We start from the raw sequence: 18539 nt of genomic DNA, 5'->3' as shown, positions 1-18539 counted from the left end.
TTAAATAATATTAAGTGTTCTGTTCTCAGTATTTTTACTATAACATACAATACATTTATCACAGGTTGTCTTTGCCAATATACCCTCAAAAAATATAATATTCAACAAAACAGGGATATAGACATATCAGTCTGAAAAGGATTTTAATCAGTAGGCTACTTCAAAACTACTTTAAATATTTAATAGTAGCATGATAAAATATAACACAAACACTATAATCATTTCTGCAATAAAACTTCATCCCAACATTTCGTGTGTTTTTGAGCCCTAAAATCATTATTTTTTCAAAGCTGTATAGGTGTCTAAATGAGCTGTTAAAATGAATCTTTCGCAGTGCAGGCAAAATGGACAATGAAAAACACAATTCAAATTATCCATAATAATTAAAACTGCTGGAGTACAAAGACATGTAAATAGTTTCAAAACAATATTTAGTTATGCTAGTGACTTAAATACATATTTTACAACTAAACATGATTCCATCTTCAAAATATCAGCTTTAAATATGAAGAAAATTTAAATATTTACAAATAATATTATGTAGAGTGTGTAAAGTTAAATTACCAGAAGATCAAGAACTGTATCCAAGTGTTACAGTCAACTGTGATTGGATTCAGCCATGTATGAGTGAAATCTTCAAAGAGCAGCACTACAGTAGAGGCAAGTAGAAACTGGAGGATATAATAGCTGTTTGGGAGTGTTGAAATTAACGTTTAATTGAACAGGGTCTGGCAATAAACCTCTACTCGCTTAGAAAAAAAATGAGAAGGCTGAGGGAAGCTACGCCAAAAACCAAAAGATACTGTCACCTTTTCCACCTATCAGGCCCTGGCAACATCACATTACATGAGTTCTGCAAAATAAATCCTTCAAACTCTCAAATATCTCATGACTCATGGCTGCCAAAGTGTGAAGTTGCCAAAAAAAAAAAAAAAGCATGGTCTGTTATTATTTTATTCCACTTTCCATTTGAGCAGTGTCTCTGCAGCAGGTCGGTGGTTGAATATCTTGCTCAAACACGTTGCAGCTGGGATGAACGCTGGCTCAGAGTCTGATTGGTCCATCCCGCCCCTTGCTGTCGTGCTTTTAGGCAGTATCCAGGTGTGATTGGTTGCTTCCAGTCAGGCTCATGTTATTAGTGTTGGGGAAAAGTCCCAGAGAGTCAAATATCTCTCCTCAGTTTCTCTCTTTGGCTGAGATTACTCCACTTTTACAAGTTTTACTGCATAAGGGTGGCTGTTTTGACCTATTTGTTTCACTGGGAAGCACTCCCATCCTCGTTTGTGTCAGAGCACAGACAGAATTAATTAAACTCCTCCAAGTGCTGCTTGTGGTCTGTTGTAATCCATTACATGTAAATGTGTAGTTCCACCTTCCTGCCCTCCTGTCAAGAGGCTCTTGCTCCTTTGTTTCAGGCCAAACGGTTTCTAGCCTCATGCTGAAAGGCAATAAATGGCGGCATCTGCAGTCTCTGTCTGCATGTGATTGGCTATTTCCACTCAAGCCTCATGTGGTTGGGGATGCACTGGCAGACTTGGTGGATGTAGTAAAAACCAGTCTGGCACACAGGTCTGGGCTTTCTGCAAGGTAACCTGTAACAGCTAGACAGAGGGAGAAGAAGGAGGAAGTTGGAATGGAAAGCCAGAAAAAGCAAGATCAAGAGGAAGATGGAAAGAGGGAGGCAAAGTAGAAAAAAGAAGAGAAAAAGAGAGAAGGGTGGAGGGAAAGAAAGGGTGAGGTTGAGAGGAGGAAGAGAAAAGAAGAAATAAAAAGAACACAGGGGAGATTATATTCTCTTGGCATGAATACTATTGAATATTCACATTTTCACATCCCTTTTGGATAAACCCTGATCCAAGTTTTGTTTGTGCATGCATCAAACAATTCTGTGTGTGAGAAAATGAGGGAGTATTTTTTTCCACAGAGGGGAGGAATATGGCCAAATTCTGGGAACTCTCCACTTCAAAATCACAGTAGGTGTATGGTCTTCTGTTGTACCACCTCCTGTGACCAGATGTTGAATCAAACATTAACAAAAATAGACAAAATGATGGAAAAAGGACAAGTAAAAGAGTTGTCTTGTGCATACTTGAATAATAATCTCCAATACTGCCTTGTCTGTATTAAAGAGCTGGGTTGGGCTGCACCAGCTATTCAAAAATCTATACTAAGTTTGTGTATCCTTAATTCTTAGTTACCACTAGCTAGTTTCAAACTACATATTTACTAATTAGTACCATTAAAACTTAAGTGTCTTAGCTAGTAAACACTTGTGTAAATTGGTCGCTAGCAAACATTAAAAAACTAGCTTAGGTCACTGTAGCATCACAAGTTGTAGCATAGCTTCCAGAATTTTGGTTTAGGGGGGCAAACAATATATTTAACTTGAATGATAATCATTTGTAAATGTAGGTATTACTTTTTTTTTTGTTTATAAGTGCAGAACTACATGTTGAAATACGTGTCTTTCAGAGTTAACATGCAGTTTAAAATGAGTGGGAAATATGTGATTATGCTAACCTAGCTAGCATTATTTGGTCATTTGACGTTTTTGGCACAACGTTTTATAACTTGAGGTATATTATATATGTTATTTTTGTGAAATGTAATGTATCAGTTGACATTGTTATTAGCACAGCATTTAAACAGCATTTAATCAAGTGTCTGGTCAGATATGTCGACCATATTTCATCGTACCTCTTTTACTCTTCCTTCTAAACGGACGTTATATTAGCAAGCTAACATTAGCGTTGTCAGTTAGCGTTAATTAGTTACTTAGCTAGTTCAGTTAGCTACGCACCAGCTACACTTGGCTGTTAGCTTAGTGGGTGTAGATATTTAAATAGCTAAATACTAAAAGTTTGTGTTGTGGAATCTGTTTTAATTAGTGATGTGTAAATCTCCTAGGCTAAGTTTGAAGAGCACTGAATTTGGAACTGTGAAATATTTGAATTTTACTCAACACTTTTTTTTTCTAGTTAAAAAAACCCCAAGGATTACATGGACAGACCAAAGTGGGTCAAAATGGAGGCTTCAACTTCACAATAAAGGAAATCTAACTTATATCGAGTCTCAATTTGAGTAAATATCTTTTTTTTTTTTTTTTTTTTTTATTTATTTCAGCCCTCTTAAGCTGAGAAAGTTTAAGAAACTCTGCCATCAGAGGTCACTAGTGTGTATGTCTGTGAACTTTCCCACATGTAAAACCACCATTAGAAATCACTCATATCAAAGTTTATGTCTGCTTATGTGTTTTTCCTTGTGCCTGTCACTCCATCTGCCTCTGAGCCCGCCTGCCTGTCTGATGGCTGCTCTGCTCGCTGTCATCAAGTTCACCCTGTCTCCCTGTCTGTCTCTCTGCAGGCCTCTTGGGTCAGAGGAAGGTTGATCTCTTGCATGCTGACTGTGGGAACCGCGACATGCATGCAAAACACGCACACGCAGCTGAGACAGTGGCCGAATGTTTAGGACACACTGTGTCCATAAAAGGTCATATGGAAACATGTGAACGAAAGAAAATGGACAAAGAAAGTTTGGAATGTTTTACATGTCCATTGAGAGTTTGCTTGCTTTCTCCCCCTCTATCTGCCTTTCTGTCAAAGCTCTGGTTCTCACTCTTTCCTCACCCGTCTCTTGCTGAGCTCCCAGGGTGAAGAGCTGTGATGGCACCCCAAGGGCCAACCCGGATGAGCTAGCGCCTAAAGCACAGCAGACAGGACCAGCTCTCCCAGTATAAGCCACTGGTTCAGGTAACACATGATGAACTGACGTGCAGAAACGCAGCTTTTGAGTTGTAGAGAATTTGGAGGTGCATCACGAATCTTTCAAGCTTCAGTGGAGGTCCACTGGAGATTTGGCTGTACTGATACACAATCCACAAAGTGTTTTTGTGCCAACTATTCCATATATACATATATATGTAACAATTTTGTAAAACAAACACAGTTCATTAAGTTTATATTGTGCTTCAGTACTTTCATAATTCTTCAGTAATTGTTTAAATAATTTCTAATTGAAATTACTGTAACCCAGGACCTGTCTTGTCCTTAGCTACAGTTCCAAAACACTGAGTTAGCCAGAACAAATGAGGAACAGCAAGAGTGACACACTAACCACAGACTATGGTTTGCCTGGTAACAAGCAGGTATTATCTAAGCACACAAATATCCACATTATCATTGAAGAAAGTATATGTTTATGTACATATACGTTTAAATAAAACCTGCTCTGAAATCAACCATGTCAATACAATTATGTCATTATTGCCGAGTTGTTTTAAGACACTATGTACTGATATGTACTGATCATAGTCATCGCTGTCCAAGAGATCAGGGCCTCCTTTGGCCCCATGTTACATCACCTACTTGCCCTCCATTACTGCTAACATATTTTATGCTCTCTTAAAACTCTTTATAAGGAGTTGGAGTTTGTTCTGGGCCACATATGGCAGTCAGTGCCTTTATACAATGCAATGAGAGTGTTAATATTATGGACACATAATACTGCATATTGAGTGCAGTACAGCTGGAAGTATGGAGTTTTTATTTTACACTACTGTGGAAGTAGGAAAAGAGGAACTAATAACTTCAGTCAATTGTTTTGACGCAACTTGGAAACCAGACATAGATACTCTTTATTAGAGTCGTGTATAAACACACTATTTTCAGCCAGCTTATGTGTGATGTAGTGTGCTGATTAATAAAGGGGAGGTGGGTGTTCTCTGTCACTTAGAGACAGTAACAGGACTGAATGAAATATTTTGACGCTGACAGAGGGGAAGTATCATTTTAGATGTCATTGATTGTGGTGTTGTCACAAGTGTAAACAGTGCAATAACAAATTCTAGCTGCTGGCAAAAATGTATTAATAAAGGTTGCAAGATAAAAATGTTTATTTTTGCTTATTTGCTTTTTTGGCTTAGGGCAGAGAGGGTTCCAAGAGTTAAGGATCTAGTTGGCAGAGACCCAGAGTGTGGATACTTAGGATAATTTCATCCCCCAAAGGAGACATTCTTTCGTTGCTTGCTCCTTTCCACAGGGAGCTTAGAGTGCAGAGCTGAGAAATTCAGAGTTTTGCTCAAGGACGCTTCAGCAGGATGCTGGCCTTCTTGTACGCCTACCTGCAGGTGTTGGAGTTGAACCTCTTGCCCTGCCGCAGACACGACTGTGGACTCTCTCTGCACTGACACAGGCAGGTGTCTGGGTTCAGGGGCTGATTCCCGGGACACTCCGCAGCGCACACACAGCCACACAGCTCCTCATCCCACCGCTGGCCTGTCGGGCACCACTTCCCCTCACCTTGACCTTCACACTGGCATTCACCTGAGAGAAGAAAGAGTTTAACATAAACAAATAGAGAAACAAAGACATAAAGGTAGTTTTATGAATTGCATCGTGCACCTCTCTCTGTGTTGTTAGGCTAAATATGTGGCGGTCAGGTTCTGACTTGTAACTGTGGATATTTGCATAAAGCCCTACTTACCAAAACTTCCCTCTATCTGTGTTTATCGTTTCTGGCTCGATCTTGCCTGGTTGCTTTCAGAATGACAGCCCTTTTCTAGGCATTTTGGTGTATTTACAGTAAATTGGTTCTTGTGAAACCAAGGCCTGAGGTAGCTAGGAAAAATAGGTATTTTTTGACAACTTTTGGCATCAGGCATGAGCATGAGGCATGAGGGGTGTTACACTTTGGAGAAGTACGATGTTAAGACTCTCTGGTATCCCCTCCCATTCATTTGTTCTTTCTTCACATCTTCCCAAGATGCCTAACTTCCACTTCAGAAAGACTCTGGGGTTTTAATTCTCTTTCAAACAACAGTATAATGTGAAATATTTTCAATAACTGAAACCCTCCTTACAAGTGTTGTGGTCCAGTTTCCAGCCTGGATTGCATCTGTCCTCTGTGAGTCCATTCCGACAGACACACTCGCAGGTGGACTCATCCAGAACCCTGTTGGGCCCGCAGAGAGCCAGCAGACCTGAGTTCAGCGCCTCTGGAAGCCACATGGAAGTAAAAAAAGGTATTTAGCAGTTTTTCCAGCTTTGTTTTAGCTTTCTGTTGTGGAGATGTTGGTCCAGATTGAAATATCTCAAAAACTATGGAATGTATTAAAATGAAATTTTGTATAGACACTCACAGGATGAATCCAACTGATGTTGGTGATCCCCTGACTTTTAGTCTTGTTTCATGGATGCCAGTAGGGCAAGCAGCTACAGCACCAGTGGTTAAAGTTGCAAAGAAGCCAGCATTTTCTTTTTTTAGATCCTGAGTTGAGCTTTGTAGGTGTCACATACCTGCGGTGCTTCAGTGCAGCCCCAAAGAAGTGAATACTTTTTCTATTTACATTTATTACACTAAAGTTGCTTGTGGAAGTTAGCATCAGTTTTAAGCACAATTCCGAAGAAAGGTCAATTGGACACTACTATGTCCAAAATGTTCACATATTTAAATTTAATTTGTATTTCTAATCATTTAGACTCTTTCCCATTAGTATCTATTTAAAACAAAACTGTTCTTTAAAACAATGTGAAATGTGAGGTTTGCCAGTTTATTATTAGAAAAAGGGAAAGTAGCTGGAGTTGGTAGGCAGTGTAGTTCACTACATGATTGTACAAGTAAAATGCTGCAAAGACACTTTCACTTCTCACGTTACAGTTGAATAAACACTTCCTCAGGGGGAATTAGTTTCAGATCATTTGATTTGCCGCCCAGGCATCATCATCATTTGGGTTTAATGGTGGACTTTTTGAAAAGATCTCTTTGAAACCAAAAATCTGGCTCACATCCCAAAACCTGCTCAGTTAAGGTGTAGCCACATTTTGGATGACACCGCATTCTGGTTCAGAGCTGGGAGCTTTCAGTTCTGTTCACAACAATATCCACTTTTTAAAAACACATGTTTAGAAATAAAAGTTTTACATTTACAGCATGTTTGGGGAAGTGTTTGTGCACTCCACACTGCATGGGGTTTACACTGCATAGTGAGGAGCTTGTGCAGGTTTTCACTCCTACAAAACTCTGCAGCAGGTGGTTTCCACTTCCATCAGTGTAATCACCTGGTGTTGTGTTTGTTTCAAGGTTGCAGTGTCTCTGCTTTTCTTGTGTCCTGAACCTGCTGCACAGTATCCACTGCACTAGTCTGACTGCCGTATTTTGAAATGCATTTTTTTTTTTAAATAATTTAATTAAAACCCCTTAAAGGTGATCTAAAGTGAATATGCAGCAGCCACAGCAGAAACTGAATCATTTGACCAACATGACTCACGCACACTCACCAGTCTCAGAGTAGTTGATGGCATCTGTAGACACACACACACAGTTCGCTTGATCCCATAATGACCCCGAGGCACAGGGAACTTCGGGTGCGGAACACCTAAACACACACACACACACACACACACATCCACATATTATAAATGCATGGATACAGGACAAATAGCTCAGAAATGTTTGGAAACGCACGCACGTCACTCCTCACTCTCACTTACAGGTGATCTGTTGCGGCTCGTCTTATGATGGAGTGGAGTGGCCGCTTAGAGAGGCATGCACACGAAGTGTGGTTGACGAAGGTTACCATGACGACGGAGCGATCCATCCTGGGCGGGGACAGTTCCATCAGCTGGCAGGAAGAAAGATGAAGGTTAGTGGTGTGCGTGTGCATGTACAAAACTGTACAAACTGTCCAAGGTATTACTGGTTATGACTAAGTGTTTCGGCTGATGTGTAGAAGTTGATGTAATGGTTGAAAGATTGTGAAACAGTGCAGGACTGTGTATTGTATTGACTTGATGTCCAGTTGCAGCCAAAGGGCGTCCTACTGCAGTAGGGCGGGTTTTTGAGCTTGTTACATAAATGGGTAGATGGGTTTCTGTCCTCTTTCCTGAGGAAGTTTGAGCTGTAAGAGGAGAAAATACCAACCCAATCGTGTAATGGGAGCGACTGCTAAAAAGTGTCTAACATGGAATTAAACAGGGTAGATAGAAGAAAGAAAGAAGGGAATCCAGCTGCACCACTTACTGTCTTGTTGACAAGCGTGTAACTTGTATTCGTGCAGTAGTAGGCCTCGTTGGTGCAGCATCCACCGCACCGATGCAGCGCCACACAGCGAGGGACATAGATTTGACTGGTGGATTCGGGGTATTCTTTGGCAACCTCAACACACACCTCTCTGGGCTGGCATGAGGTCCGCTGGATCTCCTCTAGGATGACTGAAAACATGTGTGATTAAGTAACTGGATTTTGTTTGCTGACACTCTGAATCTGAATACAAGAGAACTTTTGGGCCTTGATTTATCTGTTGTTAGTAGTTTTGGGGTGATGGCAGGAAACCATCAACCTTTCCATCTAGGCTTCTTTTCTCCATTTATTGCATTTACCACCTACTTTTGTCCGTCTCCAGTGAATGAAATCTGTCTGGCAGTCCACTCTAGTGTTTTAAAATATTGTATAATGGCCTGATGAAGAGGCTATCCAATATTCATGAGATCTTAGACACCATTGGACCAAATCCAGGAGGTATGACACATATTGGAAGTGGTTCTGTATATACTTTCACAAATTAAATTATTTCACTTTAACAAGACTTTGAAAGAGCCTCTTTCACTATGAGCTTGATTGATACAAGCCGTGCTCCATATATATGCATTCAAATGTCTTTTCTCAGAAGCCACTAGTTTGCTTTTAATCTAAATTCAAGCAATGGCAACTGAATTTTTGTACTTTTTGGGAAGTATCTCAATGTTTACCTCCCAAAGTCCCGTCCACTTTGTAAAGAGCCTCCTCCCTCGGCTGACCCCACAGATCCTCATCATTAGAGTGGACTAAAGGGTTCGCTGAGGAGCTGGAAAAAGAGGAGGAAGAGGAGACGCGCCATGATTTCTTCCTCAGGCAGTTCTGAAGTAAACTATATTCGGGGTATATAAGCTGTAATAGCTGATCCACACTCGTCACTGTCTCCAAACTGGGCTGGTCATCTGACAACACTGGAGCCTGGAAGACAGGAAAGAATCATATAGACAAATGTGCCTTTAATTTCCTCATATGTTACCACAAAGCGTTGTATTACATCACCAAGAGGGGAAAAAGTCTGAGTTAAGGAGACAATAAAATGAGGCTAAAAGATACTAATACTTGCATTTGGCTCATAAGTCACAGATTTAGTTTTTTTTGGCTGTTAAATATAATAGAAATGCTTAAAAATGCTATTGAAATGTTAGAATTGAGGGTGATTTGTTCCAAGTCATGTTTTTTGACACTGTAGAATTTACAGTGTCAGCTTTGCTGGTTTGAGCTGGATAAACAGTGAATACCTCAGCTACCAATGTGTTGTAACATGTTGCTGTTGGCTACTGTTAGTTATTATGGGTACGTGTGTCCTCTCCTCACCTACACACACACACATTGTTGCGTTCAAGTACACAAGGAAGCTAAGTCTGCCTTTTCTTTATGCCTTAGTATTGCTGTTCTTGCTCTTTTCTGCCTTTTTTGTGGTTCCCTTGTATAGCAGTTAGATTCTGCACTTTAAACAATGTCAACGCCTATGGCAATGTGATAAAATGTGAAAATACCTGCCCTGCTGCGGCATTGCCCTTGAGCAAGATGCTGTAATCTGATCCTATGGGGTTAAATTTTTGTACTACATCTGTATTTTCTGTATTTTCCAAGTCATTTTAGTTGCTTTATTAAAAAATGTTTTGGACAACTTTTCAAGTTAAACTACCAACTTTCAGTCTCCTACGTAAAGAGCTTCTGAGGAGTCCTTAAATGCAGCATTAGGCCTGGACCAAACAGAGTGGAGATTGTCAACTCAGCCAACACCCACAATATTATTATTATTATTATTATTATCATTGTACAAAGAGGGCTTTATGTGGTTGACCAGGTCCTGCAGGAAATCTCAGTTTACAGTAGATATAGCTCTATAAACCATTCCTGCTGTGAGTCATCCCCATAATGATTTTTCTGCTGTCATGATGGATGGCTCGGCTCTATTCCGTGCAGATACAGTAGTTGAAAGAGAAAAGGTTAATTGTGCAACAGATTGGGTGATAGAGGCCTCTATCATCTGTGGGGATTAAATGTCAGATGGGAGTTGGTTGTTTGAGTGTCACTTATTAATTCTTCCTCCAGGGAGTGAGATTAGTTGTTTAGTTTCCCAGGCTGAGCAGAAGCAGACTGGTACAGCGGGCATTACCTAAACAGAAACCAGATCTCTGTTGTTATCAGTCTTTTCCATTTATCTCTTTCTCTCTCTCTCGCTCGCTCGCTCTCTGTCCCCCTCCCTTTCTGTTTATTTCCATCCATCTCATCTGTCTCAACGGTTTTTCCGTCATTTTCTACCTCCCCTTTCTGTTTGTGTCTCACCCAGCCGTCCTCATTTTTAATATTTCTTCTCTTGTGCTCACCTGTGAAATCAAATTCTATATTCACTGTAACTTTTACATTTCTTCCATAACAAGAATTGTATTTGAACATCATCAGTCAACAGCCATGCTAGCGGCTCTGTGAGGATGTACAGTGGTACTTTGAGCTAAAAGCTAACATCAGCATGCTCACATTGGCAATGCTAACATGCTGATGTTTAGCAGGTATATTGGTTACCATGTTCACCATCTTATTTTAGTATGTTAGCGTGTTAACGTTCGCTAATTAGCTCCAAACACAAAGTACAGCTGAGGCTGATGGAAATGTCAATAGTTTTGGACAAAGTAAACTTTTGACCTGATGATGGCACTAGATAAAAAGTCAGGGGATCACCAAAGTGATTACAATTGATCCTGAGGGAGGCATGAATGTGTGAACCGAATTTCATGACAATCCATCCAATAGTTGTTCAGACATTTTACACAAAACCACAAAAGTCAACCAAATGGTGGTGCTACTGAAAAAGTCAGAGGATCACTAAAGTCAGTAGGATTCTGGAGGACGATGAATGTCCAAACAAAATTTCATCAATCCATCCAGTAGCTGTTGATTTCAGTCTTGACTCTTGACCTAAGTGATGGACCAACCGACCGACTTTGCCATCCCTTGAGCCAAGCTGCTAGCATGGATACAAAATACTGGCATAAATTCTTAATTCTCCTGATCTTCCTTTTTGGCTGTAAATGGCTTTCAGGTGATGTAACCCTGCCTGGCAGCCATATTGGACATCCATATCTATTTGGACGACAATGGTTATATTTAATTTAATGTATTTCTAAACATAGAGTTGATCTATTTCAGCAAAACTGAGAAGACATAGTTTTGAGACTTCTTTGTTGTTTCTCTATTGGAGAGTCTCTACATAATATTGACAGACAGTTGTAATTCTACACTGGAGGGAGGATTCTTCTTTCTCTTTCTTTCAAGGTCTTCCCAGATTTCTTTGTCTTTTGGCCCCCCTCTCTCTCATTTGTGTTGTTAAGTGATCACATGACATGAGGTCATCACTGTGGGACTATGAGGTCATGATGGATGAATGACCAGTTCTCTGGGGTCCATCATTAGATACTGCTGGCACACAGACACAAGCACATGTTCACACCCATTCATTTGTCACTCACTCTGTTTTTCAGTATAAAGATTTTATGTCTGAAGCTAGTGTCACGTACAAACACACTTTTCTTTCCATTAGTTTTTTTTTAATTGATAACTGAGCAGTCCCATTAAAATATGTGATTCCACTATGCCACTACTAGATCCAATGCTCTAACATAAAAAAATTACGGAGTGAGTACCATGACTCATTACAGACATTACAAGGAAGCTTCTAACCTAACCACACTTCCACAGAAGAATACAGCAGAACTTCAAACAGAATAACATATTTTCTGGCTGACTCACAAACAAGCATTTACAGTAAGGTAGACAGTTGAGAGCAAAGCAAATAATGAATTTTACACAGAACTGTGCTCATAGTATTGTTTGAAATGACATCCCAGAAACAAGGAAACATGTTTGGCGCTACTTTTATAAGCTGGATCTAAAACAATTACTAATTAATTTGTGTTTCTGACAGTTGATTGAGTTAATTCTAATAATGATAACATACATTATTAAAATGTATGTTTAGGAAAAAACAAATGAAAGGAAACACCAACATACAGTAAAGCCTCTTAGAGATAATGGGATGAACACATTACACAAAAGTGGTTACAGTTGTGACCTTTACTGTCGGCCTATATCTAAGCTGCCCTGTCTGTCTGAACTCGTAGGATCACTGGTCAACTCAGAAAAATAATATCCTTCCACCACAGCAGTCAGGCTTTAGACCTGCTCATAGCACGATAACTGCTGCAGCTGGTGTTGTGGATAACTTGCTTACTAAAGAGCAACATTATGCTCCACTCTTTGTAGATCTGTCCAAGGCTTTTGATACTGTGGATCATAATATTTTGCTAAATAAGCTGCTTTTCATTGGTTCTGATGATTCTGCTTACACCTGGTTCAAATCATATCTGTCTGGTTTGGGCTGTTGTGGCTGATAGTGTCAAATCAAGTCAAAGATGTCTCACAAGGATCAATATTAAGTCACCTGCTATTTACTCTATACATATATATATATACATATTTATTTTCAACTGAGCATTGAAATATCCGTTTTTATGCTGACGATACCATTTTATGCCATCAGCTCTACCACAAAACAGGTTACAGTCTGCTTTTGACCACCTCTGCACCTCTTTTATTAATTTAAAGCTTCCAAAAAGAGAGCTTGCATTTCACAAGAGCACAGAGCTTTGATATTCCCTCGCCAATCCATACTCTTGATGTAAACGTAAAAGATATATTACAGCATTATAAATACTATCTTGGTTAGATGGAACTCTTGTTGAACACCTCGCTAAAAAACTAAAACTTCTAATTGGATTCTAATACCAGAGCAATGCTTGTTACAAAAATCATCATACAATCCACTATCCTCTCTACGCTGGATTATAAAGATAATCTGCTGCTCATGCAGCTGCCACTACCCTTAAACCACCGGATGGATCATTGTGTGACAAAATTGTCTTATTAAGATGTTGTATACACCTACCTTGTTTTTCAGGTCTCTCTTGTAAAAGAGATATTGACCTAAATGAGATTTCCTGAATAAACAGAGCTGTACTATCTTAACTAACAGCATTCTTCAAAAGAGATACTGAGAGTGCTGTTTAACACGCTTCTCCAAAATCTCATATAAAGGTGTTCAGCTGGGTTGAGATCTGGTGACTTCTTTCATACTTCATGCCTTTCCCATCCATTTATTCAGACTTTTCCTTTAATTTGTCACCTGTATGTAATCAATAGTAGACACTAATTTAAAAGTTGTAGAAGTTAGTGAAAATCCTCAGAAGTTTGGTCTAAATGCCAATGATATATGGTACAGCAATATTTTGAGTTCAGGCCAAGCACACATTTTTATAGATGATGGAGAAAGCAAATGTCTCACCTCAGTGCCCATGTCTCCAGTTTGGTAATAGTCCGTATAGTCTTGTCCTGAGCACAAATTGCTGATATTAAGAATCCATAGGAGCAAAGCTGGTATCCACATAGTGAGGAGATGGAGAGGAGGGGAGAGGACAGGAGATATCAGGATAGAGGAGGAGGGAGTTAGTGAATTTAAAGCTGGATGTAAAGTGAAAGAAAGGAAGGAGGAGAGGAAGGTGGAGGAGTCTGAGGTGAAGAGGAGGAAAAGGAGGAGCAGGAGGGTATCACAGACTCGGCAGGTATCTCTTTGCTCCTCTCTTCATTCTATCCTGGGACGAAGTTGCTCTTCCGGCGCAGGTTGTTTGAATTTGGGAAACCAGCTGAATAAAACATGATGAGGAAATCGTCTCCTCTTCTTCGTGTCAAACACAGCTCCTTTTTCTTTCACTTCAGAGGAAGTCTCTCCTCTTGTCTTGCTGCTCCTCCATTCTTACTGTTGTTTAATTTGATGTCAGGTGTCTGTTCACTTCTTCAAATCGCTATTTGTCTTTTTAGCCTTTTTATCTGTCTTTCTTGACCTTCAACTGGAATTATTCCTCAATCTCTGTCTTTCATTTGCTGACTCTCCCATGTATGTCCCTTTTTCTTTCCAGCCTTGGTTGTCCTCGGCAGTCTCTTCTCCTCGCCCTTCACACTGGTGCACCTCCTCGCTTTTCTTTATCTATATTTTCTCTTCACATCAGCACAACAGCTGTGCTCTTCCCTTCCTCTGTCTCTGTCTCTCTCTCTCAGATTATGGCTGCCTCTTTATCTGTCTCCTGTTTCCTCTTCAGAAACCTCCGGGGCAAAGCTGTCTCTCGCTCTGGACTTTTTTTTGGGGGGGGGGTGGGGGGTTTGGCGCTTTCTAAATCTGTCACAACTTTTTCTGTCAGGCTGTCTGATCCTTACAAAAGCATCAAAGAGAGAGAAAAAAGAGGAAGAGCTTATTCCAAATCCTGTTCCGAAATGGAGTTTCTTTTTTTTTTAAAAGAAGGAGGTTTAAAAAAAAGTGTCCAGCTTTTGGTTCGTGTCCAAACAGAGTGAATGTGCGTCCTGCTCATAGACATCCTGGTGGAGTGAATGGGAAAAAAATACAAGAATGGAAGGATTGTATCTTGTGGGCGGAGTGAAGGATTTGAAAGAGATGATTCGTGCGTTATAGCTGACTATACTGGCACACTCGTGTTTCTTTCCTCCCCAGAAATTGCAGGCTATAGTGTCTACAGAGGCAGGCAGCGCCTTGGCACTGACAATCCTCTTTTTATGTGATTTAAATTCACTGGAGAGGTTATTTTTGCTCTAGTTTTTATAACTTTAAAAAAAGACATCCTCTCAGACAAAAAAACAAGGTTCAACCTGTCAGTTATGCAATCAGATTATTCTCCCACGTTCCTTATCACTCTTCAATTTCTCACACATTCGTCATCTTTGGGTACATCCGTACTACTACGTTTTCGTTTTAAAACGCATACGTTTTGCTACGTTTACACCTAGCGTCCACACTACTCCGGCGTTTTCGAGACCCTAAAACGGCTTTTGGAAACGCTGCTGGCCCCGTTTTCGTTTGGGAACTCCGGGGTTGCGTTTTAGTCTGGACGGGCAAAAACGGAGGCTTTTGGAAACGATGACGCAGACACCCGCGTTCGCTTCTTGATTGGGTCTCATCAGTAACGACGTGTCCTTCCCTGATTCGTCATGCCCCTCTCACGCAATCTTTTTCCGGAAGAAAACAAACACAAAGCATGGCTAATTCAACATGGATAGCGAACCGGTGTTGCTGTCCTTGTTGTCAATGCTAGCAGCTGTTGTGCTGTTAAATTCAGCATTTTATAATGCTACTACCGCCAACGAGCGATTTTGTCAACTTCTAGCAAACACATAGTAAAGTTATGCCACAATGCTAATCCACAGATTACATCAACAGAAATATTCTTTGAATGTACAAGGTTGTGACTACAAGTACTGTTTAATGGACGTTGTTGTCTATAATATATCCGTTTTGATGCATCAATATTTAAACGTTTGCTAGTAGCGTTACTTAGCCTGCTGTTAGTGTGTTCAGCCATTTTGCAGGTGTTATTTAGCATCAGCCTTCTGCTGTAAAGCAAATACAATTCAAATGCAGTTTAAAGAATAACCCAACTAAAAGAGCACATTTGTAACGCTAACTCGGAGTATGTGTTATGATATTCTGGAGTATTTGAATTTGTACATTGACGGAGAGATGTTATATTGTCTATATTTAGAAATACACAAAAAGACTTTGAAAATGCAGCAATGGAAAAGAGACAAACAAAATGCAATTTACAATGTTTGAATAAAAACAGCATTATCCGGGAGGATTTTGTGAAGAGCAGTCACGTTTCCCTGCTTTATTATTTTTGTCCTGTTTCTATTTACACCAGCACGCGCATGCCCAGTGTACGTGAATGGTCATGTGATATACGTTTTCAGGTGTGTTTGTATGGACTAAGATTGTTTAAACGTAGTAGTGTGGGTGTAGCCTTTGTCCTTCCATCTGTGTAATTCCTCATAATGGCAGCAGCTGTCGTTGAGACTTTAAAATGAGTGTTCAGTGGCAGCCAGAGGTGATGTATGTGTGAGTTGCTTAAGTACAGCTCTAAGTGCCTTTTTATGAGCTGCTAATACCTTTGCTGTCTCTCTCCCTCTGCTGTTTCTGCTTTATGTCAGCTGTCCCCCAATTCCTGATGGGTTTTTTTTTTACCAGAGTAAGCTCTATTTCAATGTCAAGACTTGTCTGTATGTGTGTGTGAGAGAGAGAGAGACAGAAATAAAGCCACAAATTGATCTCACACCTGCAGCTCCAAACACCTTTTCCGCCTTTACTCCTTCACACTTCATCAAGCTCCATCGTCGTCTTTTCCCCTCCCTCTCTCACCCCTTTTCTTGTTCTGTGTCCCTCTGGTTTGGCCTTCAAAGTCCTACAAATGACAAACTTTACATACCTCCTTAACTATACTGCCTCAAGGCTGTGGGCATGTGTGTCTGCCTGTCATGTAGGATGAGGAGGGGAGGGTAAGAAGAGGTGAACAGCAGAAGGAGCTTAAATCTTTGTCTAAATTATGTTTTTTTCCTCTCCCAGGGCAAAGCAGTTACTGACAACTGTAAAATAAATTATGGGGAAGACAGACAAGAAAAGAAGGAGAGACAGGAGGCTGGCAACGACGAGGAGGGAGAAAAAGGTGTGTCTGGGAAACGCTCGAATGAGAAAACATCCGATTTTTGGGCCAGTCACTGCCAGCCTTTTTGAGGATTAAAGTCGCACACCCCCGCACACTCACACGCACGCACACGGTGGCAAGTGTCTGCTTGTAGTACGCTTTGTGTGTTGAAATCCGTGCAACCAAATTCCACATTCCAGTCATTGCTTTCTCCATTTCATCATGTGAGCTCGGAACATAGAATTAGAGATGATAGAGGGGGGAAGTTTATCCGTTTGTAATGCCAGGCTTTATCCTATTCACTAGAATTCTGTGGCAGCAACAAACCAAGAGGCTTGCTGATGTTTTTGAGGGTCTAATTGTTATGTTTAAAAAGAGAAAGCAAATCACCTGCCACTTGAAAATGAACTCTGAATATGTATGAGATGGCATTTACTTTATCTGTCTAAGAGGAAAGGATTAGTTAGTATATTCAGGAGGGTGAAGGGGAGAATTTAAATGTCTGATAAAATATTTATTGACCATGATCCTTCCCAGAGGCTGACAACAAACCAAACAACTAAAACCTAAGCAAAAATCAAGTCAGGAGTCAGGAGTAAAAAATAATAGAAAAAATAGGCATAATTTTGTGTAGAAAAAATAAATATTTTCTTTCCTATTCTGCTAATCTTGCATCCTCTTGGATGGTCCTCACCCACAGGCCTACAGTTCCTTTAAAATGATTCTGTCACAGACTAATAACCAAATAAAACTGCCTCTAGGACTTTCTCTTGAATTGTCTTATTGCAATGCATAGGGTATGCAGTGCCTCTTAGAGCTTTGTGACGAAGTACCAAAGTACATGATTTTCTTTATATATATAAAAACTTTGTCCGCGGGTGGTCTCATCCTTCAAGCTTGGGTCCTCTGGGAGCTTGAGGGTTTTGCGCAGTATCTTTGCTGTTCCTAGTACTGCTCTGGACCGAGATGTCTGGTGTTCTTCCAGGGATCTGCTGTAGCCACTCCTCCAGTTTGGGGGTCACTGCCCCGAGTGCGCCGATGACCACGGGCACCACTGTCGCCTTCACCTTCCAGGCCTTCTCCAGCTCTTCTCTGAGCCCTTGGTATTTCTCTAGTTTCTCATGTTACTTTTTCCTGATGTTGCCATCACAGCTTTCCTCTGCTGTTTGTCCACCACCACGATGTCAGGCTGGTTCGCCATTACCATTCTGTCAGTCTGAATCTGGAAGTCCCACAGGATCTTGGCTCGGTCATTCTCTACCACCTTTGGAGGTGTTTCCCACTTTGACCTCAGGGTTTCCAGTCCATACTACGTGCAGATGTTCCTGTACACTATGCCAGCCACTTGGTTATGGCGCTCCATGTATGCTTTTCTTGCCAGCATCTTGCACCCTGCAGTTGTGTGCTGGATTGCCTCTTTGCACAGCCTACACCTTGGGTCTTGTCTGGTGTGGTAGATCTGGGCCTCTATTGCTCTGGTGCTCAGGGCCTGCTCCTGTGCAGCCATGATGAGTGCCTCTGTGCTGTCCTTCAGTCCGGCCCGCTCTAGCCATTGGTAGGACTTCTTGATATTAGCCACTTCAGTTATGTTCCGGTGGTACATCCCATGTAGGGGTTTGTCCACCCATGATGGTCCCTCCTCCAGCACCTCTTCCTCTGTTCCCCATTGCCTGAGACATTCACTGAGCACGTCATCTGTTGGGGCCTTATCTTTGATGTACTTGTGGATCTTGGATGTTTCATCCTGGATAGTGGCTCTCACACTCACTAGTCCACGGCCGCCTTCCTTACGGCTAGCGTACAGTCTCAGGGTGCTGGATTTGGGATGGAACCCTCCATGCATGGTGAGGAGCTTTCGTGTCTTAACGTCTGTGGTCTGTATCTCTTCCTTTGGCCACCTTATTATTCCTGCAGGGTATCTGATCA

General features: G+C 40.9%; 1 protein-coding gene and 1 long non-coding RNA gene across 2 annotated transcripts; one reads left to right on the top strand and one right to left on the bottom strand.

Moving 5' to 3' along the window:
• Positions 1–126: 126 nt before the first annotated feature.
• On the bottom strand, positions 127–15032 carry LOC122872426 (vascular endothelial growth factor C-like). Its single transcript, XM_044188643.1, has 8 exons — positions 13415–15032; positions 8745–8988; positions 8017–8207; positions 7488–7618; positions 7275–7372; positions 5858–5992; positions 5120–5321; positions 127–1601 (listed from the first exon to the last, which is right to left on the bottom strand). Exons 1-8 carry the CDS (start codon positions 13514–13516, stop codon positions 1490–1492), a joined length of 1215 nt encoding a protein of 404 aa, XP_044044578.1. The 5' UTR covers positions 13517–15032; the 3' UTR covers positions 127–1489.
• On the top strand, positions 5886–17580 carry LOC122872427. The gene is made up of 3 exons (XR_006377115.1): positions 5886–6019; positions 7490–7639; positions 16535–17580. It is a non-coding gene; the product is annotated as an uncharacterized LOC122872427 (long non-coding RNA).
• The last annotated feature ends 959 nt before the right edge of the window (positions 17581–18539 follow it).

Source organism: Siniperca chuatsi, linkage group LG24, assembly GCF_020085105.1.
Source record: "Siniperca chuatsi isolate FFG_IHB_CAS linkage group LG24, ASM2008510v1, whole genome shotgun sequence".
Lineage (NCBI taxonomy): Eukaryota > Metazoa > Chordata > Actinopteri > Centrarchiformes > Sinipercidae > Siniperca > Siniperca chuatsi.
Note: the sequence above shows the minus strand (reverse complement) of the source record. Positions and strands in the feature narration are given on the sequence as shown.

What these genes read in the sequence shown, in the direction of transcription:
- LOC122872426 (XM_044188643.1), bottom strand. Translation starts at nt 13,516, where the DNA reads ATGTGGATACCAGCTTTGCTCCTATGGATTCTTAATATCAGCAATTTG. An exon ending in CTGGAGACATGGGCACTGAG is followed by an intron (nt 8,989 to 13,414) that starts GTGAGACATTTG and finishes CCTGTCTTCCAG; the next exon opens with GCTCCAGTGTTGTCAGATGA. An exon ending in TTCAACTCCAACACCTGCAG is followed by an intron (nt 1,602 to 5,119) that starts GTAGGCGTACAA and finishes CCCTCTGTCTAG; the next exon opens with CTGTTACAGGTTACCTTGCA.